The 27,443-nt window shown below is 44.0% G+C and overlaps 1 protein-coding gene and 1 long non-coding RNA gene across 7 annotated transcripts; one reads left to right on the forward strand and one right to left on the reverse strand.

Moving 5' to 3' along the window:
* Window positions 1-3,887: 3,887 nt before the first annotated feature.
* On the reverse strand, window positions 3,888-12,376 carry rabggta (Rab geranylgeranyltransferase subunit alpha). The gene is made up of 17 exons (XM_055922847.1): window positions 12,257-12,376; window positions 9,716-9,749; window positions 9,472-9,582; window positions 9,162-9,286; window positions 8,826-9,013; window positions 8,360-8,617; window positions 8,065-8,148; window positions 7,900-7,982; window positions 7,697-7,792; window positions 6,121-6,226; window positions 5,899-5,950; window positions 5,682-5,770; window positions 5,486-5,574; window positions 5,281-5,397; window positions 5,049-5,162; window positions 4,839-4,926; window positions 3,888-4,736 (listed from the first exon to the last, which is right to left on the reverse strand). Exons 2-17 carry the CDS (start codon window positions 9,716-9,718, stop codon window positions 4,588-4,590), a joined length of 1,752 nt encoding a protein of 583 aa, XP_055778822.1. The 5' UTR covers window positions 9,719-9,749; window positions 12,257-12,376; the 3' UTR covers window positions 3,888-4,587.
* On the forward strand, window positions 12,361-17,538 carry LOC129855318 (uncharacterized). Of its 6 annotated transcripts, XR_008759495.1 has the most exons (9): window positions 12,361-15,210; window positions 15,619-15,848; window positions 15,936-15,986; window positions 16,136-16,244; window positions 16,337-16,381; window positions 16,578-16,635; window positions 16,718-16,791; window positions 16,893-16,937; window positions 17,153-17,538. It is a non-coding gene; the product is annotated as an uncharacterized LOC129855318 (long non-coding RNA). The 6 variants fall into 6 exon arrangements; XR_008759491.1 differs by having other exon boundaries at window positions 16,136-16,381; XR_008759494.1 differs by having other exon boundaries at window positions 16,337-16,635.
* Window positions 17,539-27,443: the final 9,905 nt, after the last annotated feature.

Genomic DNA, 27,443 nt, shown 5'->3' on the forward strand with positions numbered 1-27,443 from the left:
AACTTACGAGCTTACATGAAACGAAGAACACACGAACAGGAACAGACAAACCGAAAACAGTCCCGTGTGGTAACATGTACTGACACGGAAGACAACCACCCACAAACAAACAGTGTGAAAACACCTACCTTAATATGACTCTCAATCAGAGGAAACGCCAAACACCTGCCTCTAATTGAGGGCCATACCATGCAACCCATTAACCCAACATAGAAAACACATAACATAGACTACCCACCCAAACTCACGCCCTGACCAATTAAACACATACCAAACAACAGAAAACAGGTCAGGAACGTGACACCTGAAGACAAAGACTTTCCTTTAGGCTCAGATTAAAGAAATAATAGGAGTGGCTGAAGTCAGCTACCATCCTCAGTAGCTTTCCATCTAAGTTGTCAATGCCAGGAGGTTTGTCATTATTGATCGATAACATTAATGTTTCCACCTCTCCCTCACTAACTTCACAGAATTCACATTTGCAATGCTTTTCTTTCAAAATTTGTTTTTTTATGCATGAATACGATGGCTTACTGTTCGTTGTTAGCATTTCCTGACGAAGTTTGCCCACCTTGCCAATGAAGTAATCATAAAAATAATTGGCAACATCAAATGGTTTTGTGATGAATAAGCCATCTGATTCGATGAGAGATGGAATTGAATTTGGATATATTATGTCCTTGTATTGCTACTGCTGTATCATCAAATTAATTATCTAAGTGAGTTTCAGAAATGGCTAATATATGAATGTTATCTGATGTTAGCAAGTTATTGATTTCATGAACCTTATTTCTAAGGCTACATATATTAATATGGGCTATTTTCAGCCCTTTCCTGGGTAGCTTATCAGAGATAGACATAATATGGAAAAGAGCAAACAAAACAAGAGAAAATAATACATGCAGTCTATAATACATATAATACATGCAGTCTATTAATCAATGTGTGTGTGTGTGTGTGTGTGTGTGTGTGTGTGTGTGTGTGTGTGTGTGTGTGTGTGTGTGTGTGTGTGTGTGTGTGTGTGTGTGTGTGTGTGTGTGTGTGTGTGTGTGTGTGTGTGTGTGTGTGTGCGTGCGTGCGTGCGTGCGTGCGTGCGTGCGTGCGTGCGTGTGTGTGTGTGTGTGTGTGTGTGCGTGCGTGCGTGCGTGCTGCAGGGTTGAAGCTACAAACCCATAGGCTTGGCTCTCTCATCCCCTCCAGGCTTCTGGGAGGGAGGGTGAACATTGAGCCTGTCATAGCGGATGTAATCAATGTCCCCACGCACTCTGGCAGCTTTCATGGCTGGGATAAGTTCTTTCCTCTTCTGGCGCACAGCTTCAGGATAGTCCTCATTGAGGAAGATATACGATCCTCTCAAGTTCTTGGCTCTTTCCAGAACAGCTACTTTGTCCTTGAATCTCAGGAACTTGACCACTATCGGCCTGGGCCTGTCACCTGGGCCGGTTTTACAGTCCTATGGGCGCGCTCCAACTGAATCTTCCTGTGGTCCATCTTCAATTTCTCAGAGATCATTTCCCTCACTTTGTCCTCAGACTCCGTTCAGGTCTCATTTGGAGATTCTGCAATTCCGTCCACAACCATGTTGTTCCGCCTTTGTCCCTCAAGTCTGATTTATCAGACACTGTTATCATGGATTCACACACATAACTGATGTCCTCTCTCAATGACTTACTCATCGTGCTGACCCTGGGAGAACTGCAAACTGTTCTCCAGGTCCTGGACCTCTTTGGTCAGGTCTTCCATTCTTTTATTAGTTGAATCCCCCACTATTTGGACAAAACAGTTGAAGCTATTTTCTTGTTGTTGTAGCAACTACTTGTAGAACTATTTATAGTTCGTTTAAAAGATCCTTCACGTGTGATAAGGACACCACTGTCCTCAACGGTACTCCCGTCGGCTTTGGTCTTTGTCATGGTAGCTAGCAACATAGGTTACGCTGTTAGTCTTCGCAGTTCCAGACAGGGTAGGTCACAGGGAAGATTGAAAAACAACAAACAGCAGGGATCTAGACAGCCACAAACCCGGGACAATCCGCGGTCCCAGCCACAGCTGCATTCAAGCCTTCAAGAAAACCCTGCTAGCTTGGTATGCAGCTAGCTAGCAGGTAGGCTAGCTGCAACCCCAAATAGCTCCTCAGACCTGTCGGTTGGCAGGATCACTGGACAGAGACTAGCGGTCCCAGAAACTGATGCCAACTGCGTTGCGGGATCCAAACTAAAAAGTTAGCTAGCTACTAAGAACTTTCCAATACCCTTTCAAAACAACAAACAAACTTTTTCAAAACAACAAAACCAAGCTAAGTGATCACTTGACATGGATACTATCAAACTGTTAAGAATTAATATATCCTGCTGTAAATTATCACAATTATGTTCCTTGTTACATTCCAAGTATGGTCTGACATTCATGCCTCTATGCCAATTAATCCACCTGCCTATACCCTTTACCCAACAAAATTCATCTCTTTTGGATTGATGATAACATTTTCCATTTTACTAACATTACAGCAATGTGATCAGTTTTAATAGCAAGCACTAGAAACAAACAGGAAAGGAGTGACAAAAAGGTGTGATGTCACCAAGGCATCAAACAGCTAATAAACACATCCTCTGTGTGTTTCTTTTTTGTTTCTTTTGTAAAAAAGGGTTAAACCATACATTCCTTTGTGAGTCTCAAACTGCACCTAATATTTCACAATCAAACATGAAACTTTGATTGTGAAATATCTAAACCACTATCCAATCCTTTTCTTGGACCCACCCTCTACACAAACAATGTCACAGCAAGACAGGTGACAACACCTGCTTGTGTAGCAAGCAGAGGACAACGATGACGCAAGTGCACAGATTTTAATTAGTGGGATCCTTTCACGCCAAATAAAACATGTGATAAAAATGCTGTGGTGTAAAGTACCTAAGTAAAAATACTTGAAAGTACTACTGAAGTAGTTTTTGGGGTATCAGTACTTTACTTTACTATTTATATTTTTTACAACTTTTACTTCACTACATTCCTAAAGAATATTATTCACTTTTATTCCATACATTTTCCCTGACACCCAAAAGTACTCGTTACATTTTGAATGCTTAGCAGGAAAGGAAAATGGTCTAATTTACACACATATTAAGAGAACATCCCTGGTCATCCCTACTGCCTCTGATCTGGCAGACTTGCTAAACACATGCTTCATTCATAAATGATGTCTGAGTGTTGGGGTGTGCCCCTGGCTATCTGTAAATAAAAAAAACAAAATGGTATCGTCTGGTTTTCTTAATATAAGGAATTTGAAATTATTTATTATTTTACTTTTGATACTTAAGTATATTTTATCAATTACATTTACTCTTGATACTTAAGTATATTTAAAACCAAATACTTTTAGACTTTTACTCAAGTAGGATTTTACTGGGTGACTCACTTTTACTTGAGTCATTTTCTATTAAGGTATCTTTACTTTTATTCAAGTGTGACAATTGGTTACTTTTTCCACCACTAATACAATGTTCAGAATTGTGTTAATCCATTCATGTTAATCTACTCTGGTGCCACAGACAGACACACCCACCAAGCTAATTTATAACAAGGCAAACATGAAGATGTCTTCACCCACAAATGACGCAGCGCCCCCGATCAGTCTAATTTTGTAAACACCGGAACACTATGGCAAGACGCATCATTCACCCAAGTTTCATCAAAACGAGCCAGTGCTGTCAGATATCGCATGTGACTAACGTACGAACAAACAGAGACAGATCCACAGTCCCCAACCAGATTCCACCATGGGGGACAAGTAATGTGTGGTTACGGTTGAGCCACCCAACAGAAGGAAAATCTGAGTTCTGACTGAACCTCCCTCAGCACACCACAGAAACACACAGGAGACTCTCTGGGAGGCAGTGACACCGCATGTGCTGTTTTATTGGTGGAATAGTCATTTACAGTTGTTTAACAGTATAGATTCATTTCATAAACTTTTTTGCACAACTGTTTCAAAAATACAACCACAGATAAGCATTTTGCAATATTCTTCTGATCAATGTCCTACTGCAACCACCATACAGATGCTGTTTCAGTGCTTACTAAAAGCCACATGTTCACCATGCTCACTCATACACATAGTTAGTAATATTACACTCTATCAGTGAATCGGCATGCAGTTTGGTGTCTTGAACTGTATGAGAGATAGAGCGCGCACACACGCACAAACTGTACATACACATAAACACACACGTTTGTGAGAATGTCTTAGTGAAGTCTCTGATAGAAGGTCCAATGTTATCAGGCATTAAAATGAGTGGAGGGTCGCTGTGAATCAATATCACCACACAAGAGGAATACATAGTGGAAAGGAGACAAAACACTTAAACACCCCTCTGCTTCTCACATACATGCATGCCCACAAACATGGACACACAAACAAATGCTGCTGATGGTAGTACGCCGGGAATATGGGGAAGTTACCCCTAGACACTAATCTAATGTCAATTTTTCCATTTCCCCCCTAGAATGGTTATGGTTTGGGGGTGATAAGCTGATCCTAAATCTGTGTCTAAGGGAAACTTAGAATGAGCCCTGCTGTTTGTCCAATCAGATCAGGAGGTCAGTGACTGAGGGCAGTAGCTCAGTTAACTCAGATTGAATGTTGGCAATCTGGGTGACAGGGTTGCCACGGAGATCAAGGCAGGTCAGCTTTGGGCAGGAAGTCAGGAGTTGAAGGTCAGAGAGTTTGGATATTTCTGCATATTACGGTCAAAGAAAATGACAACATCTCTAACAGTATTAGAAAACATTAATGTATTACCACATTGAAACTGATCAAAAGAGAAAGGCAAGGATACGGTTGTTCTTCAAGGACACTTCTTGCAACTTGGGGAGATAGTACAGTCCATCCAAATTCTCAATAGCGTTGTCATCAGCCTCCAATACCTGGGAAATGGAAGGCCATATTGTTAGACAAACATCAAAATATTAAATACAAAAACTAGAGTACAGCACATTATTAAATATTAATTTGAGCATAACCTCAAATGTTTTTTTAAGTACTATACCTCGAGGCACTGCAGCATGGCAAACTGAGGAGGCAGCCTAAGCAGCTGATTGCATGATAGATTGATATGAGTGACCAATAGCAGCTGGTCCAGGTGACATAACATGGTCAGGTTCTGTAGAGGTGAGGTTGAAAGACATTAGGTGGACTTACAGCCACAAAGAAGAGAATGGGGAGTCAAACTCTGGATGGACAAGGATAGACAGATACAGACAGGAACAGACAGCACTAACCTTGTCAGAGAGACTGAAGACCCGGACCTCAGCGTACTCCATCTTGAGAATGGTGTTCTCGATCATGAACTTACTGCACAGGTCACCGTAATACGCAGAGCGCATGGAGTCCACCTCCTGTGTGAGAAAGACAGAGCAGTGATATAAAACACATCTATTATGTATTAGTGTACACCACTATGTAATAGCCCTGTAAAGCACTAACTTTAAGAGTCTGGAAGTGAGAAAGGGTCTCTCGCTCGTAACCTAGGGGATCTAGTGCCCTCATAAGCAGAACGATGGTCAGCAAGCACCCTGAGAAAGTGAGAAATTACAATTGTCATACATTTTGTGATGTTTCCAATAGTGATAGATAAATATCAAACCCCAACATACACACTACACTCAAAGTGTGTACTTACACTTGTTCTGAGGCTCCAGCTCCAGAAGTTGGTTGCAGGACTGTAGTTCAGACTGCAACACAGAGGTCTTTTCCACAGACAGCTCACTCCTACCAGAGACAAAAAAGATGCTGAGGTATTTTTTTCCCATTCAGTAAACAGAAAGTCTGATATGCCAACCAGAGAGCCTTCTAAAGCTCTGCTATTCACACCACGCACGCATGTACACACACAGTACCTGAAGAGCTCCTGGTCAGTGGCAGAATCCCTGCACCAACTCTCAGACCGACCTGTGAAAGATGGATGCAATACTGTGAGGTGAGGCTAGAGGGCAGCAGAGAGCAAGGACTGAAGTCTTAAACATTATATACCCATCGCAGACATGTTATTAACACAAAACAAGACAAGAGCATGTACTCAGTCACACAGAAGGTGCATTATCACATAAACATTATTTCACCTGTGTACAGAGCACAGTCTCTGTGAGTGTGTTTCTCAGTCCAGTGCACGGTCAGGTTGTGTTCATTAATGATGTCACTGATAGTGCTAGGAGGAAGCTCACAGATCTGACACCATGTTAAGGTCCACAATTAAATGGATGCTTGTGTTTGTTAAAGTGATCGAATGTATAACGTTATATGTTGCAAATACCTGTTGAGCATTGCCCATCTCGAAGACAGGTTCAACATAGATCATTGTATGGTAGTGTGTAAAAAGAAATACAATAATAACACTAGTTTTATTGTCACATTCACCGGATAGGTGCAGTGACATTTTTTATTTTACAGGGTCAGCCATAGTAGTAGCGAGTCCGTGGAGCAAATTAGGGTTAAGTGCCTTGGTCAAGGGCGCAAGACAGATTTTTCACATTGTCAGCTCGGGTATTCGAACTAGCCATCGTTTGGTTACTGGCCCAACGCTCTGCAGAGATAAAGTAATTCTCTATGTCTGTAAAGGTTCATTGGTTTCTTTCTCTACCTGTGTTTCAGTAACAGATATGGAGAGCTCTTATCAAAAAGAGACATGTTAAGAATGATGAAACCTACTGTAGACTACAACACAGGGATGAGAAAGGAATGAAAAAGCAACAGTGAGCACTGAGCAGCACAAAGAAAAAGTGCATTACCACATGCCTAGAACAGAGTAATGTCTTTAGCCTCTTAGATGTTAAAAGTCTCCCTTATGGAGGACTTTGAGCTGTTCTGGACTGGTTCCGTCTGACATGTGTGTACAAAGCGCTTGTGAACGTTGTAGGGTCCCATATAGGGCCAAAAAGCCCCATCTGTCTGCTCTCCGTTTCCACTCTCTCAGCGGAGCTGACTTGAATGTCAGTTTGCACACCCCACATTTGCATAGGGAGTGATGCGTCCCATTTTCTGGCCTATTCAGACAAATAAATGTTCTCTTCCTCTGAGCAAGTGAGACAGCACATGAACGGTGACAGTCTAGCAAGTGAGACAGCACATGAACGGTTACAGTCTAGCAAGTGAGACAGCACATGAACGGTGACAGTCTAGCAAGTGCAGCCGTTGTGGTTTCATCTCACTGTGATGTTCTCAGCTGGATTTAGAGCTTACAACATGAAAAAACACTAAATAATTTCATAGAATTGTAGAAAAAACACTTTCTCTTGCTCAAAGACAGACTAAATCACTTTGTGCTTAAAGCTGACGTTGTAACGAATCTGCACACATTTGAATGGTGTCTCCACTGCTCGGTGGACATTTAGAAAATTGTGTGATCAGTTAAATGAAATTGTGCCAATATTGTACTGTCACTAAGTATTATCATATGTATTTTAGTTATAAGAAATGTGATTGTAATATAATTTGAGTTAGTATATTTAGTAAGCATTTCAGTCATTTCAAACCCTACTGGTCCACTTTTGTTAAATAGGAAAAAAGCCATATGATTTGTACTATGTACTTGTGTCCTCAAAAGTGACTACATAATTATGGTTGGGTATGCCTTTTGGCAGAAATCAACATTTTGCCCCATCATTCACATTTTACCCATGACCATGAAGGAAAGGATACCCAGACAGGGCTGTGTCTGAAGTGAGGATGGACACTCCTCCATTCCACACGCTGGGGCTGACCATCCAACACCAGCATCAGACCACTAGATGAAGCCTGGAAGGAGAGAGTCAGGGAGGAATGGAGTTTAACTGTAGAAGAAGCAGAGGACATACACGTTACAGTAAGGTGTCTACTTTGAGGGTATACGTTGGAGTACTCACGTTGACAGGTCTGGAGAAGGCCACAGCCACTCTCTCCTCCTCACGGCTGACAAACACACAGCTTATCATCTCCTCTCGCTCCGCTGAGAAAGGCAGAGAAACAGAGCTCACAGCTGGAAGATAATAAAGACAATTTATATAGAAAATACAAAATTATACACGCACCTCTGCCTAGCAACCACCTGTAGTAGAACCAGGCACTCTGGTCATTGGGGTCAGTGAAGAAGGCATTCTGTACCAGCTCATACTCTGAAAATAAAAACAAAAGGGTTTAGTAATGTATGATGATAACACAGACCACCAGCACACATCAACTCAATATTCTGCCTTCCATCCAACCCATGGTATTCCTAGTGACAGTGCCCTCTGTCTGCCTGTTTAAAGTATTACACAACTGTATTCCACTGACAATATATCTATATATGTTTGTAACTCTGCCTGGCCATGGTGTTGTCCATACCTTTGAGCAGCTGTTCCTCACAGACACGATGAGAGTGTGTCTGAGGGGAGGGTGGAGGGGAGGAGTGGGAGGGCTGGTGGCAGGGCGAGGGGGGGTCGGGGGACTCAGGGTGGAGTAGGGGAAGGAGGGTGCTCCGGTAGTGCCAGCTGGAGTAATTGGAGAAGTTGGAGCCGATGAGACGGTCAGTGAACTGCAGCTCCTGGTCCACAGGCACACCAGACATCTTCACCACCATCCGGCGATAGTCCCAGCAGTGAACTGAGAAAGATGAGGGGAATTGAATATGAAAAAAAATTATGAATGGAGAGACCAGGACGTCAAAACATATTTTGATCCTCTGCCACATTCATTTCTATCTCTTGTCCCTATCAAGCTCCCTCTCATCCACCTCTCCACCCATCCTCCTTCAAAACTGCAGTCCCTCCCCAACTCCTCTCCTCTATCATCCTCCTACGCTCTAACTCACAGTTGCGGTCATCCAGACTGAGGCAGCGGTCACACAGGCCCAGTTCTCTGGCCCAGTCAGGTCTGGGCAGGCGGGCTGAAACCCAGCCTCGGTGGTGCCAGCTGCCATACGACTTGGGGTTCACCTTCAGACACGACTCCAGAAACAACAACTCAGCCTCATACATCTTCTGCACGTCATCCTCCTCACTGATACAGAGAAAAGGATAAGACATGTATGAGTATGATGCACTTACATAATGAACTAGTATTGGTACTTTCAGATAATAATAGCTACAAGAGACTCAGCTGTGCCACCATGGGCAAAAATGCATTATAAGAGTTGTAGTGTCCTCACCGTACAGTCTCCAGGTGCAACAGGATCTCTCTCCTGTAGTTCCAGAGAGTGGCAAAATCAGGATTGGAGGATAGCAGCTGCTGGGTCAACTGAAGGGCCTCATCATCCAACACACCCTCCATCCTCTAAAACCAGCAAGAGAAAAGGAAAAGGGAAGTGATGAAATGTGATCTTCAAAGTTACTGCACAGCTCTGTCATCCCATCTAAGCAACTGCATAATCAGGGCATTACCAGGCTTAAACCATAGCCATAGTTAAACCTATTGGTTTCTCTTCCGATTTTAACTGAATATGTCTATGTCAAACAGACCTTAGTAAAGATGGCATCTCGTGATGCCACATAAATCTTGAGTTTCTTCTCTCTCTCTTTTCTCTTCTCTTCCTCCTGCTGGGCTGTGGACTTCAGCTTTACCCGTCCATGCTGTGAGAAAGACAGACAGGAAGACACTCAATTAGCACATTGCATTGATATCCAGTAATGATTAAAAGATGACAATAACTAAATCAAACTTAAACACAGAGTGAACGCAGAAAAATAATCACTCTTCACTCACCATCGTGTCAGTTCAGGGAATAGGCTGTGCAAATCTAAAACCAAAGAGCAGATTGAGATGACGAATCAAGAATTAAGTATGTGAAATCAAGAATTAAGTATGTGAACCACGGAACCGTCAGGCGCCTGCGCGTACACACTCAAAGCAATTGCGGCCTGCATCTGCGGGAACACCTCTTTATACTACTTTTGGTCAATTTTTAAGCTAGGACAGACGGGAGGTGGAGGCGCACCGGTGCAGTAGGTACCATAACGTTGGATGCCAACCGCCGATAAACACTACAGATGAGGTGAGGGCGACAACGGTAGACAATGTCCTTCGCCCCTGCCTGCTGAGGCCGGTTGTTTTCGCGCAGTTCTGTTAACAACAGCGAGGGCAGGTGTTCGGCAGGCGGGAGCGAAGGACACTTAACGTTATGCGCCAGCTGGTTAGTACTAGGCCTCCCGTAAAAAGAAAGCTAGCTAGTAAGCTAACACACGGTGTCGCCCCCGCATGCTGTGTACCGGAGTTAGTGATGGGTCGTTCGCGAACGAGTCGGCTCTAAGAGCCGGCTCTTGTAGGTGAACGTTGGGAGCCGGCTTGCATATCAGAAGTGCCTAAACTATAAAAGTATTAAAAAAATGAAGATATGAATAATCAAAGGATTTAAATGAATATAATTAACGCTTTCAAAGAACGAATGGATGCTGTTTGACGAGAGAGCAACTGGGGATGCAGCATGAAGGAATCCCTCAGCAGATGCCATAATGGAGGTCCGATCCTATTTGGAGGAGCCCCTCCAAAGATCTACAGATCCTTAGCTGGTGGAAGAACAAGGCCTCTGTCTACCCACGACTTACTAAAGCCATGACAGGGAGACTCTGCAGTGGCAACATCCGTTCCCTCTGAGAGGGTCTTGTCGAAAACGGGACAAATAATTACTGAGAGAAGAAACCGCATCAGCCCTTCGAAAGTGAGGCAGCTTGCATTTCTGAATGCAAATCTCTCATAAAAGCAAAATATGGTCAGCATTGCTGTGTGCTGTTGTTTTTAACATGGCAATAAAGAAGAGAGAGAAAAGAGGGACCAGCTTAATGTTTTAAGTGGGATGCTGCAGTTTTGCACATTGTTAATTATTTTTCTTCGATATGGTGCAATATTCTATTATTATGTTGTTCAGATTGTATTCGTTTTGAATTGTTACATTTATATGCACTTTGTTAATATACATTAAAAAAGTTATACTTTAAATTAACATGTGTAATAGCATCCTTATTTTCTACATTTATTTCAATTTGTGGGATGCTGCAGTTTTGCAAATTGTTATTTATTTTTCTTTGATATGGTGCAATATTATATTATGCTGTTCAGATTGTATTAGTTTTGAATGGTTAGATTTATATGCACTTTGTTTATATACATTAAAAAGTTATACTTTAAATGCAAATGTTTAATAGCTATTAATAGCATTATTTTTCATAACAAACCAAATCATTTTTAAATACATTGTGGTTAAGGTAGAGTATTATTTCATTTAATAATTTAATTAGAATTGTTTTAACACCAATCATAGTCAAACTATCGCAAACTGTTTGACATTTCACTTTTTGGTGAGCTGAGCCGAAAGAGCCGGTTCACTGAAAAGAGCCAGAATGCCCATCACTAACCTGAGTAGCTAGCGGGGGCGACACCGGTAGACAGTGTCTTTCAGCCTCGCCTGTTTTCCGGCAGTTCTGTTAACAACGGTGAGGTCAGGCGGGAACGAAGGACACTGTCAAACGGTGTCACTCCCGCTAGCTAGTTAAGGACTCCGGAACACAGAGTGGTGCAAAAACTCTGATAATACTTTTTATTGTGCTTTCCATCTAAATTCAAAATTGTCGCAAGCATGAAGATGTCGTGCATGTGGGGAGTAGAGGGGAACAAGGCTGTTGATGTACTGGCTAAACAAGCACATAGAAGTGGGGATGTTGATGTCGTAGTTTCAATGGGCAAGACAGAGGCAAAAAGCCTGATATGGACAGTGATGGTGCAGAGATGGCAGGAGCAGTGGAATAGAGATACTAAGGACAGGCATTTATTTCTAGTGAAGAGGAAAGTCGGGGAGGGGAGGACAGCAGGAAGGGACATGAGAGGAGGCGTTCATGCAGAAACCAATGGGATGCTCGAGAGAGGGGGGGGGGGGGGGCGTGTTCATACAGATGCAGGAATTCCCACATGCAGGAACGCCCCGAATTGCGGGCCGTAATCACACACACTTGCCCAAAACCGCACCAACCTTCTGATGGCAGCAAAACAACGAGTGAGGGGAATATTGAGTTGTGTCAAGACGACTACATCATAATACTAATCCGTTTGCTGAATACATGAAGATCGACTCTCCAGTCGAAAGTATTTGTAAACATACATGATTAGCGCTTCGACTTGGCAATCGCCCATCAACAAAACAGGACCCCAAGCTGTCGGACGCACCGTTGAGTATACCCGCTTATTCACATGTAGATTCGATAAAAACACATTTACTAACATAAATCCCAACATAATAACACCACGTATACTCACTCCAAAAGTCTACTGCTGTTGTAGCAATGTGTGGATTCGTTTACTTTGGTTATCAGACGAAATATTGATGTGTGCCTGTGTCACCCAGTGGCAGTGAGGCGAACAACTACAATTTGAACTTCCGGCCCGTGGAAATTGACGTCACGACCAATGGAGTTTATGATATGTATGGCCCCCTCTTGTGGACGGACATAGACGTTTCAGTTTCAAGTTTTATTTGTCACAAATACAGTGAAATGTTTAACTTGCAAGCCCTAACCAACAGTGCAGGATTCAATATAAAATAGTATAACTAATACAAAATGTAGAATACAAGAAATAAGAGAGGAAGCTATATACAGGGTCAGTGCCAGTACCAAATGTACAATGTGAAGGGATACTGGAGTATTTGAGGTAGATATGTACATGTACTGTAGGCAAGTGTTGCGAGATAACTCAATCCGTTGGAAGCATAACTCAATCCGTTGGAAGCATAACTCAATCCGTGAGACAAGCATTTATATAAAAGACCACTCCGTAAGCCACGCCCCAGTGGGCAGAGCTAGGCATGTTGCACTTAGACACGTTTTAATACAAAAAGCCTCTACTTTTACAATGCGTCTTCCACGTGGCAGGATTAGATACAGATGGGTAAACAGATAAGATTTAATAAGGTCCCAGCCCATATGGGGGTGGAGGGGAACAAGGCAGGCAGTTGATGTACTGGCTAAACAAGCACATAGAAGTGGGGATGTTGATGTCGTAGTTTCAATGGGCAAGACAGAGGCAAAAAGCCTGATATGGACAGTGATGGTGCAGAGATGGCAGGAGCAGTGGAATAGAGATACTAAGGACAGGCATTTATTTCTAGTAAAGAGGAAAGCCGGGGAGGACAGCAGGAAGGGACAGAAGAGGAGGCTATTTTTACAAGAATAAGGGTGGGATACAGCCAGTTGAATAAGACCTTACATGTGATAGGAAATCATCCAACAGGAAAGTGTGAGTATTGCCAGGAAACAGAGACTGTGGAGCATGTATTGCTACAGTGTGGGCTGTATCAGAGGGAACGAGAGAGACTGAGATCTAATATGAAGGAGAAGGGGATACAGGAAAGTAATTTAAAGAGTATTTTGAGTAGAACGTCATTGGATATAGTCTCAAATATTTTGTTATCTTTTTTAAGAGTAACGGGAGCTGGCAGGTAGGATTTCGTTTCTCGCCGTCTCTGGCCCACACTCCAGTACAGTAGGTGGCGGTAATGCACCATAACGTTGGATACCAACGCTGATAAACCCCACTGAAGAAGAAGAATGGCTCTTCAGGGCAGAAGAGTCGAGTTGTGTAAGTTGTTCGCATGAGGTTCCTTGATTGGTGAAGTGTGTAGAGTTTATCCATAGTTTGGGGAATGGAAAATGGCAGAGAGTAGTGTGGATGAAATTGAGGAAAAGTTGGTGAAGCAACAGCTGTGCTGGAATGCGAACAAAGTGTCAGTTCTGATGACATGGAGCGGGAGGATGAGGGTCAAGGACTGGAATGGCCGGTAGTGGAAAGACATAGGAAGAAGAGGGATCATGATACAGAAAGCAGTGGAGCGTCTAGTAAAGAAAGCATAAAGAGGACCAAGGTAAGAAGCAATAGTAGGGATGTGTTGGAGTGGAAAATGGTGATAGTGTTTGATGAGACCAAAGGGTCTCACTTACACACTATCAGACTTACTAATGCCATAGAGAATATGTATTGCTCTATTGTGGTGTTGCCCAGCCAGTCTCCCCAGGTTAACAGCACCATGGCATGACTCCAAACCTTTTCTCCCAGGTACGTCAGGCAGGTACCTGTCTTATTCGCCATTCAGTGAATGAGGAGAATACAGGAATCACAGTGAGAAGCATATGGGGTCCAGGGCAACATAGGGCCACACTCCGCACTGAGTCCTCAGAATCAAATTCAGTGGTGAACTCACACTTCCAGCCAGCCGTATCAACTAAGACCACCTGTCTACCAGCCACTTCACCCTGTCGTCTCACACTGTGCGCCAGTCTTTCAGTATCAAACACCTTGCCCAGGATGGTGTTCCCTGCCATGCTCCTCCCAACACAGTTCGCACCCAGAAGCACAGCCCTCACCTCCACATCATGTTTACCTCCTCCTATAAGGCAGACAAAAAGATGGACAGACAAAGGGGAGAGATGACAATATTTGTTTATAGAGCATTGAATTTCACTAATTGATTAACGCCCACCCCCCACAGAAAACATCCATCCCATAGATTCCAAACCTATTCCCAATATACACTCACCACCCACAGTTGCTCTGTTCTTCTTCATCTTCATTAGCCTCAGCATCCCTCAGTTCTTCACATCCTATCTCTTCTGCAGCAACTTTACAATCATATCATTGTGAATTTGATAACAACCACTCTGTGCTACCATCCTCTCTATATTTTGCAACAGTCAGTGACCTGAGTCACATTCTCCCTGTTTCTGTTGTCTATGATATGCTACCTGTTCTCACAGTTTTCTACAAGCCTTTGAAGGATGCCTTCCTCACTTGAAATGTGCTGCTCTAATGTCGTGTCCACAAGCCAATTCCCTCTGGTAAAGAGCACCATGGTGTGTCTCCATACCCTCTGCTCAAGGAGCTGGTTCAGGTTCTCCTCCACTGTGTCTGTGTGCAGTATGTGCAAGGAAGCACAAGGAGGAAGGCATGTGGGACACAGCAAGAGCAATTTCCTGCTTGTCCTGTGCTGAGGTCACCGCCAACAAGTTATTCCACCACCAGCCAGGTGTGTCTACCACAGTGGCCTGTCTGCCAGCAACAGCTGTCTGTCAGCTTACACACTGGGCAGTCCTCTTCGTTGTGTCAAACTCCTCCGCACCCAGGATTGTGTTTCCTGACAAGTTTTTGCCAGAATGCCCTTCCCCAACAGCACAAGTTGAAGGTCTGCCTGTGTGATGGGGGAGAGAGAAATAAAGAAGGTAAATACAAATGCAGTCAGGGTTATTCACCACTGTCTAATTATTACTATGCCTAATTTACATATATTATACTTTATATACTGTACCTGTAAAGTAGAATACCAGATTCCCATGGTGTAAATTCTATGTTTAATAGAATTTTCCTAAATACGCAAAAATAAATGTTTGTCTTGTCTGTAGGCCAGGGTTATATCTCCTTATTATTAAATATTGATTTGATTGTAGTCGGGACCCGTCCATTAGGGCATTAGGGGTGGTAATCCACTTGTGATTGGTAAAAAAACATGACTTTTTCTGGTGAAAAATTAATAATATATAATTGGATTATGTTTAAATTGTCCATAAAAGCGTGGTTAATTTGTGTACATTTTACTGTTCCTAAAATATTTTATCATATGACTTTCACAGCACAAAGTAAATGACTGTCCTGGGGGAGTTCAGATGAACACCCAGGTCTTCTGGACCTGCTCTATCGAGAAGCCCCTGACTGCGCTCTTCAAAACTCTTATGCATGCTGGAGCATAAAAAGCTGTTGAATTCTAGTTTTTCTTTACTTTCACATACACTGTGTTGACAGAAACATTGCTCAGATCTTGTCCCCTGGACCTTGGAGGACTTTTGGTGTGGATGATGATCAGGTTAGATATTCCTTCAAATTATTCCACTGAACTCTACCATTTGATTGTCATTCCTTTATTGAAAATTGTACCTTGTTCACACCACAGGGCCTATCAAAGCAAGGTTTCTCAAACAACTGTGGGGTGTTTGTTTTGATGGTAAGATGCTGGCTATTCAGTATATTATATTAGTCATACTTTCTGTTATAACATATGAAAAGTTATCATTATTTCTGTGCGTGCAGCAAGCAAAGCACACTTGTTATTGCTCATACTTTTTCTTGTTTATTATTTTTGTCCGTTTTTAGGACCTGTTTCCTACAGTTTTTACACTACATACACAATTCATACATCAAACTCCTGCAGAGCTGGATGCTGATGTGACATGTGTCTTCTACATCTTGAAATATATTCCTGGTGGGGGGGTGGTATTATTATTATTTACTATTATCATTATTGTTGTTATCATAACTATCAAACTTAACAACCTACTCTTTCTTAATTTACAGTACGCTCTGTACATTGCAATGGAAGCACAGTGTGATTTCACTGAGGTATGTATAAATTATGAAATTCTCATCACTAGTGGCGACTAGGCGATGGTGGTGCCAACTTTCCCATGCCGTAAGTCTTGAACATAATAAAAACTTTTCATTTGTGTCCTTAAAATCACTTCTTTCACTGTAGCCAGACTGACCTGAATATATTTTCATATTGAATGTATGTAATGTATGTCATTCCCTCACTAAGGTCTGAAGAAGACAGGTTGAAAGATCGAGAAAGGTGGCGAAAACAAAACGCACTACAGGTAGGAGGTGTCATATGATGAGTAGTATATTCTTAAACCAATGTTTAAAGACATAAACCCGCCCCTCTCCAATATATTTCAGGATGATGTAGAAGATGTCCCCCCCCCCCAAGAAGTCACAGCATGTCACATCAGCATCCAGCTCTGCAGGATCAGGTACTGTATTGGCTATTAGCTAAAGTAAGGTGCATTCTTGTACACACATCCCTAGAGGTTCCCTTACATTACTTAATGACCACAATCTGTTTTCTTTCTAGACGATACTGAAAACAAAACATGACGAACTGGGAGCTGTGAACTGGGTATGTAGTTTACTGTGTGTAATGCTGAAGGCTTGATGCATGGCAATATATAATAGTTGTGATGACTTGTTGAGTAGTTATAGATATCACTGAAAACCCCTTTTAGTAATAGTGGCTTTTGTTTGCATGGTGGTATTGTGAAAGTGGGGTGTAATTTGACCTGGATCACCCAATGAGAGACTACTCCGCATATTTATTCTTACTTTTTCTTCAAGGAAGCAGATGTTCTTCTAAGGGACACCCTAGATGCAGCAAGGTGGCGCGAACGCCAAACATTTAAAGACACCATTTCCCTCCCTAGTCTAATTGGGATGGACAGGGAAGACCGCATTACAACCCTTAAAGAACTACGGTTGTATGATGGCCTGGATGAAGAGGAAAATATTCTCCTCAAGGAACCATTCGTGTTCTTGTTCCAGTTACAGAGAGATTATGAGATGTTCTATGTGGAGGCAGTTGACAACAAGAAAATGACTGTCTGTCTCTTTTGAGGAGCAGGAGTGAAGCCATTTTTGAGGAGTGGTCAAACCTTATTTTTGTCTGCTGTGTTAATTGTTTCAATTGTTAATTGTGTTGTTTAGTAAAGATGACGTAGAAGTCACCCGAGTCTCTGATCTCTTTACTGGAGCTGGTATAACTTAATGTACAAAGCACATTCAGTATGTCTGTATGGTATAGTCTGTCTCCACTCTCATGAGGAAAGTAAATAGCATTATACATCAGGATAGGTAGTAACTGTATATATATGCTTAATGAAATAATATAATTAGAAAGTTATAACATTTATCAACACAATTTTAACACTACATGACATAACAAGTCTGTTCACTGCAACAATATCAGTAGCTTGTCTCAAATATAGCATGAAGCAAAAAGTGTTACAACTCATGTGCTGGTACCACTTTTATAATATTTCTTACGATCTTGTTGCCCAAACGTGTGTGTTTGTATTCAGTGTGACTGTCAAAGCTCAGATGTACCAAAAAAATGATTGAGCCTGGCCCCGAATTGCACACTGCAGTCAGGGGTACTTGGCTCAATTAGGTAGGCTACTCAACAGATGGCGCTAAAGAGCAAGGTGTAATTTACTTGTAAATAAATAATCATGACAGTCATGACACCGATGCACCCATGAGCTGGCTGTGCACTGCTTGTTCTAAAAATAAAACAAACTTTGGCGATCAAAACAGTGGCAGCATGCGCAGCACGGTGGTGGTGATTCTACATGCAAAAGTGAAATAGGTGTATTTTCGTTTTCATATCTATGTAAGGTGACCAGTGCCAGTTCGAAAAAACACTGCTTAAAACCTGTTAAATGTAATCTAAAATGTAACCTATGTAATCCCAAAATGTATTATTTATCATGGGAGGGCTATAAACAATAACTAGTAATGCTGCATAGTTCTAGAAAGGTCTCTGCTAAAAAAAAAGTAGCTGTAAACTGCTGAGGTGTACACACCAATATTATGAAAAATTATCTATTTTTCCTATTCAACAAACGTGGGGGAATAAGGCTTGAAATTATGTAAATGCTTTTATTTTTTTTATTTTCATATAGTAACAATTAAATGATAAACAACTTACTATAAGATTTCACCTTTCTTATTACTTAGTGATAGTACAAAATTGGCACCATTTCATAAAAGTGACAACAGAGAATATTCTGCCCAGCGTCCTCTGAGCCAGGGGTTTTCAAACGTTTTAATATTAAGGACCCTCAAATATTATGAGCACCTACAATTTTTTGTTGTTGTTGTAATTAACTTGTAAATACAGAATCATAACAGTCATGGGAGTCTGGGACCTGATAAGCTGGACAACTACACTCAACAAGAGTCAAAGGACAGCGGGATACACTAGCTAGAACCTTCTCTTCGCAAATCTAGTAGGACAAGAAGCATGACCAATTTTGCTTCCCCATCATGTTGATCATGAGGTTCTACTGTAGGTAGAATAGTGAATGAAAAAATAGCCCGTGTCCACATCATCAAAAAAAAGTTAAAAAAGAAAGAAAGCAAGGCAGACCTGAGCTTAAAACTTCACATTCTTTTTCAAAAAGATGAGGATGTCTACATTGTCTGGGGAGAGGGTAGACCTCTTTGCAGTCACAATGTCCCCTGCCGTGGAGAACTCCCTCTCGCTAGGAACTGAAGTGCCAGGCACAGCCAGGTAGTGTCTTGCCATCATGGCAATGTGAGGGTATTTACACTCATTGCTTCCGCTTGCTGCCTTGTAGGATGCCACCTCCTATTTGATGGTGTTGTCAAACATCTTGCCTGTGTCCTTGCTCGCAAAGGTCTCCCCGAAAAGCTCCTTCATGGCCAAATTATATTGTGGAGGAGCCACAATATGAAAATAAAAATACATTTATAATTTTCACATTATTATTTAGCATTTAAGCATTGAATTTTCAAACAGGCACTATTCACCCTTTACACATATCAACTTGAATGTTTAGAACTGATAGATTGTCAGAACCACAGGTAGCCTATTTGTATTTTAATTTTAAGATGTTTAAAACTGCTGTTCCACTGTGTGTCTGAAACAATACTCACCTTTACTGAAATGTTCTGAGGCCATTTTCCACTGTGGCAGTTTTTTTATATTCTTCTTCTTCCTTTTCCTTCAAATCTACCAGTGTAATTACAGTATACCTAGCATAAAGAATATGGTGATTATTTTAAATGTTCTTGTAGACCTGGGTATTTGATCCATAAATGCTTGTCTTTGTCAATAAAAAAAGAGAAGTCTTTTCTATACTTACAGTCAATAATACAATATAGAAACAGGTGTGGTGTTAACTGAAACGCAAATGAGCTGTATGTTCCTGTTGTGAAGTGTGCCTGCGTGAACAGTGTTAGTTTACCATGCTTCAAGGATTGCTATTAAAATGATAAGGTAAAGTTTCCATTGCCAAGTTAAGTAAAATATAATTTTTCCAATGATAGGAAAGTAAGAGCTATGACAGGAGCTCTGGTTACCATATACATACAGTGCTTTCAGAAAGTATTCATACCCCTTCACATAATCCACATTTTGTTGTGTTACAGCCTGAATTCAACATTTCTCACCCATCTACACTTAGTTTTTAAACATGAGCCATTTTGGTCATCTGTTTAGATTTTTGTACTTAGAGTTATGAAAATGTACTCCATAATGGCAAAGTGAAAGAATGTTTTTAGAAATGTATTCTAATCTAATTTACATAAGTATCAAACACCTGAGTAAATACATGTTAGAATCACCTTTGGCAGTGATTACAGCTGTAAGTCTTTCTGGGTAAGTCTCTAAGAGCTATACAGTAATATAATATACAAATATACAGTAATAGTCAAACGTTTGGATACCTATTCATTAAGGGTTTTTCTTTATTTTCACTGTGTTCTACATTGTAGAATAACAACAAAACAACAAAACTATGAAATAACACGTATGGAATCATTTTGTAACCAGAAAAGTGATATATTTTAGATTCTTCAAATTAGCCACCCTTTGCCTTGATGGCAGCTTTGCACACTCTTGGTATTCTCTCAATCAGCTTCACAAGGAATGCTTTTCCTTCACTCTGTGGTCCAACTCATCCCAAACCATCTCAATTGGGTTGAGGTCGGGTGATTGTGGAGGCCAGGTCATCTGATGCAGCACTGCATCACTCTCCTTCTTGGTCAAATAGCCCTTACACAGCCTGGAGGTGTGTTGGGTCATTGTCCTGTTGAAAAACAAATGATAGTCCCACTAAACGCTAACCAGATGGGATGGCGTATCGCTGTAGAATTCTATGGTAGCCATGCTGGTTAAGTGTGCCTTGAATTCTAAATAAATCACTGACAGTGTCACCAGCAAAGCACCATCTGGGGGGCATCTATATATATATCTGTCTATCTTCTTATCAGATGAAGTCGTTCCAAAACATGCATCCTGCTGAATGCACCCCTGGTCTGTTTGTAAGGAAGGCGATCAAGTGTGTTTGCAATCAGGGGACCGCTGGTTCAAGCCCAGTAAAGGGGCAGGGACAGTGGAGGAAGCGACACAGGTTACAAACATTTATTTCGAACAGAAGGAGAGCAGTAATTATATTATGATTATGCTACTACCTTTCAGTGACATATATGGTTACTGATGATATGTCAGTAAGTGTAACGGTCCTGACCAGTTTTATGTTGTTTTTGTATGTGTAATTGGTCAGGGCGTTAGTTTTGGGTGGGCAGTCTATGTTATCTGTTTCTATGTTGGTTTTGGTTGCCTGGTATGGCTCTTAATTAGAGGCAGGTGTTTTGCGTTCTCCTCTAATTAAGAGTCATATTTAGGTAGGGTGTTCTCACTGTTTGTTTGTGGGTGATTGTCTTCCGTGTTTGTGTTATGTTTGCACCATACGGAAATTTTTACGGTTTGTTCGGTTTATGTAGTCTGTTTCCTATTCGTGCGTTCTTCGTGTCTATGTAGAACGTTTGTAGCCTGTGTGTGTATGTGCACAACGTTATTTAGCTTCACGGTCGTTTGTTGTTTTGTATAGTTTGTTAAAGTGTGTCGTGTTCGTTCATCTTCTTTAAATAAAAAGAGAAGATGTATCATTATTCCGCTGCATCTTGGTCCGTCTCTCCAGTACACGATCGTGACAGAATTACCCACCAAAGGATCAAGCAGCGTGAATTGGAGCAGTGGCCTGCTACACAGGATTATTGGAGTTGGGAGGAAATATTGGACGGAGAAGATCCATGGGCACAGCCGGGAGAATATCGCCGTCCCAAAGCTGAGCTGGAGGCAGCGAAAGCAGAGAGGCGGCGATATGAGGAGGCAGCACGGAAACAAGGCTGGAACCCCGTAAGTCAAACCCAAAAATTTCTTGGGGGAGGGCTCTCGGGTAGTTTAGTTGGGTCAGTCGGGAGACGTGAGCCAACTCCTCCTGCTTACCGTAAGGAGCCGGTGAGGGCGGATTTGGAGGTGAGCGACGCAGAGACAGTAAAGGAATTAATGGAGAAATTGGAGGAGAGAGTTATGAGGGATGTACTGGTTTGGTGCATGAGGCACGGCATCCGTCCGAATGAGCGTGTTGGTGAGTTAATGTCACCGGGAACAGCTCTCCATACTCGTCCTGAGGTGCGTGCTAGCCGTCTGGTTAAGACAGTGCCTACAGCACGCACAAAGCCTCCTGTGTGTCTCCAGAGTCCTGTGCGTCCTGTTACTGTTCCTCCACGTACTAGCCCTGTGGTGCGTGTCTCCAGCACATTACCACCAGTGCCTACACCACGCACCAAGCTTTCTGTGTGTCTCCAGAGTCCTGTACGCACTGTTCCTTCTCCCCGTACTCGCCCTGATGTGCGGGTCCTCAGCCCGGTACCACCAGTACCGGTACCACGCACAAGGCCTATAGTACGCCTTGAGAGTCCAGTATGCCCTGTTCCTTCTCCCCGCACTAGCCCTGAGAAGCGTGTTCCCAGCCCGATACCACCAGTGCCGGCACCACGCACCAGGCCTACAGTGCGCCTCAGCCGGCAGGAGTCTGCCGTCTGCACAGCGATGCCTGAACTGCCCGTCTGCCAAGCGCCATCTGAGCCATCCGTCTCCCCAGCGCCATCTGAGCCATCCGTCTCCCCAGCGCCGTCTGAGCCATCCGTCTGCCATGAGCCTGCAAAGCCGCCCGTCTGCCATGAGCCTGCAAAGCCGCCCGTCTGCCATGAGCCTACAGAGCCGTCCGCCAGACAGGAGCCGCTAGAGCCGTCCGCCAGACAGGAGCCGCTAGAGCCGTCCGCCAGACAGGAGCCGCTAGAGCCGTCCGCCAGACAGGAGCCGCTAGAGCCGTCCGCCAGACAGGAGCCGCTAGAGCCGTCCGCCAGACAGGAGCCGCTAGAGCCGTCCGCCAGACAGGAGCCGCTAGAGCCGTCCGCCAGACAGGATCTGCCAGAGCCGCCAACCAGACAGGATCTGCCAGAGCCGCCAACCAGACAGGATCTGCCAGAGCCGCCAACCAGACAGGATCTGCCAGAGCCGCCAACCAGACAGGATCTGCCAGAGCCGCCAACCAGACAGGATCTGCCAGAGCCGCCAACCAGACAGGATCTGCCAGAGCCGCCAACCAGACAGGATCTGCCAGAGCCGCCAACCAGACTGGATCTGCCAGAGCCGCCAGCGAGCCATGAGCAGCCAGAGCCGTCAGAGAGCCATGAGCAGCCAGAGCCGTCAGCCCGCCATGAGCGTCGAGAGCCGTCAGCCCGCCATGAGCGTCGAGAGCCGTCAGCCCGCCATGAGCGTCGAGAGCCGTCAGCCCGCCATGAGCGTCGAGAGCCGTCAGCCCGCCATGAGCGTCGAGAGCCGTCAGCCTGCCATGAGCGTCGAGAGCCGTCAGCCTGCATAGACCTGCCAGAGTCCCTCAGCCAGGATCTGCCAGAGTTTATCAGCCGGGATCTGCCCCTTGTCCCGGTGCTGCCCCTTGTCCCGGTGCTGCCCCTTGTCCCGGTGCTGCCCTTTGTCCCGGTGCTGCCCCTTGTCCCGGTGCTGCCCCTTGTCCCGGTGCTGCCCCTTGTCTCGGTGCTGCCCCTTATCCTGGTGCTGCCCCTTATCCTGGTGCTGCCCCTTATCCCGGTGCTGCCCCTTGTCCCGGTGCTGCCCCTTGTCCCGGTGCTGCCCCTTGTCCCGGTGCTGCCCCTTGTCCCGGTGCTGCCCCTTGTCCCGGTGCTGCCCCTTGTCCCGGTGCTGGCCGTTTATTTAGGGGATGTGAGTTTTAGGGTGGTCATTGGGAGGGGAAGACAAAAACGGGGAGTGACTATGGTGGTGTGGGGACAGCGTCCAGAGCCGGAGCCACCACCGTGGTCACCTGCCCACCCAGACCCTCCCCTGGACTTTGTGCTGGTGCGCCCGGAGTTCGCACCTTGAGGGGGGGGTTATGTAACGGTCCTGACCAGTTTTATGTTGTTTTTGTATGTGTAATTGGTCAGGGCGTTAGTTTTGGGTGGGCAGTCTATGTTATCTGTTTCTATGTTGGTTTTGGTTGCCTGGTATGGCTCTTAATTAGAGGCAGGTGTTTTGCGTTCTCCTCTAATTAAGAGTCATATTTAGGTAGGGTGTTCTCACTGTTTGTTTGTGGGTGATTGTCTTCCGTGTTTGTGTTATGTTTGCACCATACGGAACTGTATACGGTTTGTTCGGTTTATGTAGTCTGTTTCCTATTCGTGCGTTCTTCGTGTCTATGTAGAACGTTTGTAGCCTGTGTGTGTATGTGCACAACGTTATTTAGCTTCACGGTCGTTTGTTGTTTTGTATAGTTTGTTAAAGTGTGTCGTGTTCGTTCATCTTCTTTAAATAAAAAGAGAAGATGTATCATTATTCCGCTGCATCTTGGTCCATCTCTCCAGTACACGATCGTGACAGTAAGATGCTGAAGATGTCCAAAAGAAGAATACCATTCCTTGTAATAAAGACTACATTTTTATAGATGCATCCAGCTGCAGTCCCGCAGCATGGCATGTCACTAAAACGGTGATGTCATCAAAAAACTGGCCTCTTATTAAAGGGTCAGTCTGGAGATGTTACATCCATTTTTTGATTTATAAAGTCATGATATTGTAGTGAACGGCGGGGCAGGGAATAGAACCCAGGTTGCTGGCTTGGAAGGAAAACACAATTTCACTGATCTTAGGAGCAGAAAGCATTTTTGTCTGCAGTTTTCGGTTTGGCTATTTGTTTCAAGCGTATGTGGTGGTTCTAGTTTGTATGGCGCCCTGGGCGAACCCCCCCTTCAGCGCCCGCACCCGGGGGCGGGTTCAAGATGCCCATGCCCGGCGGCTGCCCATGTCGCCCGTACCTAAATCCGCTACTGACTTGTATTAGTCTATGAATAAATCTCTTTGTCAAAATTCGTCATCACTCCCATGTCTTATTTGACTAGTATTTTTGAAAGTGTAGGATAATAATTCAGCCATAGTTTATGTTTATTGCTTTCCATGTTTAATATAACACACATACATTAATTATTCATTTTGGTTGCCTATCCTGACATGAAGTTTGTTCAATAGAAAGTATTTGACTCTGATGTGTGCCACAGAAAGTATTTGACACTGATGTGTGCCACAGAAAGTATTTGACTCTGATGTGTGCCACAGAAAGTATTTGACACTGATGTGTGCCACAGAAAGTATTTGACACTGATGTGTGCCACAGAAAGTATTTGACACTGATGTGTGCCACAGAAAGTATTTGACACTGATGTGTGCCACAGAAAGTATTTGACTCTGATGTGTGCCACAGAAAGTATTTGACACTGATGTGTGCCACAGAAAGTATTTGACACTGATGTGTGCCACAGAAAGTATTTGACTCTGATGTGTGCCACAGAAAGTATTTGACTCTGATGTGTGCCACAGAAAGTATTTGACTCTGATGTGTGCCACAGAAAGTATTTGACTCTAGGGGGAGAATTCTGTCAGGGGGGAGATTTTCGGCACAACACCGGCACTCGGTCAGACACTCATTTTTTTTGAAGCGCTCCACAAGGCCATCACTTTGAGGATGGAGAGGAGTAGTGCAGGTCTTGTGCATACCCAGCCTCTCACACATGGTGGCGAACACACAGGACTCAACGTTTCTGCCTTGATTGCTGTGGATGGACTCCACAGCTCCAAACCTGCAGAACATCCCCGCCTTGGGCCATTTTGTGAAATAGTCCATGGCCGTGAGCACCCAGCGGTTTCCACTGTCTGTGGTGGGGAACAGCCCAACTACATCCACTCCCACCCTCTCCATGGGAGCTCCAACTGGGAACTGTTGGAGCTGAGCATGAGAGCAGCCTGGAGGGCCCTTTCTCGCTGTGCAGTTGTCACAGCGGCAGTAAAAATCCTCCACATCCCTCTGGGCTGCCCCCAGAAAAAGCCCTGACTGAGGCGGCGGATTGTTTTTGTGACCCCAAAGTGTCCACAGCCTCCCACAGTGCTTTTGGGACCACCACCTGCCACCTCTCCTCTCCCGTAGCTGACTGCTTCCATGCCCTCTGTAGCACGCCATCAGCCAACCACAGTCTCTCAAACTTTGACCACAACCCTTTGGTTGCGAATGAGAGCACTGCCACCTGTTTCCACAGTGGCCTCAGCTGCGCCTCTACCCACTTTAGCACCGGCTGTACGTCTGTGTCCCGTCCCTGGTGCTGCCCCCATTCAGCCATGTCGACAGTCTGTAGCTCAAAGCAGACAGGCCGCTCGCCCGACACACTGTGACCCAGACCCCCTCCTCCCCACACAGCTCTCTCTCTCACGGCCCTCTCTCCGCTCACAGTGGCGGTACCCGTCTGTAGTACAGGGCCGATGGGACATGGCGTTGGAGTGGCGTGCCCCTGCCCTGTGCACCATTGTGAAGTCGTACGGCTGAAGCTCCTCCAACCAGCATGCCACCAGACCCTCTGGGTCTCTGTAAGACATGAGCCACTGGAGAGCAGAGTGGTCAATCCTTACAGTAAAGGGCAAGCCACCCAGGTAGTACTTGGTAGTACTTGATGGAAGCCACAACAGCAAGGAGCTCCCGCCGGGTGACACAGTAGCGGCGCTCATGTTTGTAGAATGTTTTGCTGAAGTACGCCATCACTCTCTCCTCCGCTGACCCCACCTGGGCCAGCACCCCAACCATGCCCATGGTCAGGGGGGGGGGGGGGGGGGGGGGGGGGGTGTCAAGCACAGGGGCCTTGATCTGTGCACATTTGAGGGTGTTGAAGGCCCCCTCGCACTCCACTGTCCAAGTGAAAGCCTTGTCCTTTGGCAGCAGGCCAAAGAAGCCCCGTGAGAAGCCCCGTACAAACCTCCTGTAGTTAAATGTTTTAATTTAATTATATTTCACCTTTACTTAACCAGGTAAGCTACTTGAGAACAAGTTCTCATTTACAACTGTGACCTTGTGTAACAGTAGTCCTCCTCCTCTTCAACCGAAAAGGAGGAGTAGTGATGGAACCAAGGCGCAGCGGGTTGTGAACACATAATTTATTTAAAGACAAGACGAAAAAACACGAACTTCACTATAACTAACAAAACAACAAACGGAGTAGACAGACCTGGACGACGAACTTACATTAAACACGAAGAACGCACGAACAGGGAAAATAGACAAAAATATAGTAAAAAATAGTACAAAAACAAACTGAACAGTCCCGTATGGTGCGACAAACACTGACACAGGAGACAACCACCCACAACGAACACTGTGAAACAACCTACCTAAATATGACTCTCAATTAGAGGAACGCCAAACACCTGCCTCTAATTAAGAGCCATACCAGGCAACCCTTAAACCAACATAGAAACAGAAAACATAGAATGCCCACCTAAACTCACGTCCTGACCAACTAACACATACAACAAACTAACAGAAATAGGTCAGGAACGTGACACCTTGCAAGGATAAAGCAAAGCAGTGCAACACAACAACAACGGAGTTACACATGAAATAAACAAGCGTACATTCAATAACACAATAGAAAAAAAGAAAGTCTATATACAGTGTGTGCAAATGGCGTGAGGAGGTAAGGAAATG

Source organism: Salvelinus fontinalis, chromosome 5 (genome assembly GCF_029448725.1).
Source record: "Salvelinus fontinalis isolate EN_2023a chromosome 5, ASM2944872v1, whole genome shotgun sequence".
In the NCBI taxonomy this organism is placed as follows: Eukaryota; Metazoa; Chordata; class Actinopteri; order Salmoniformes; family Salmonidae; genus Salvelinus; species Salvelinus fontinalis.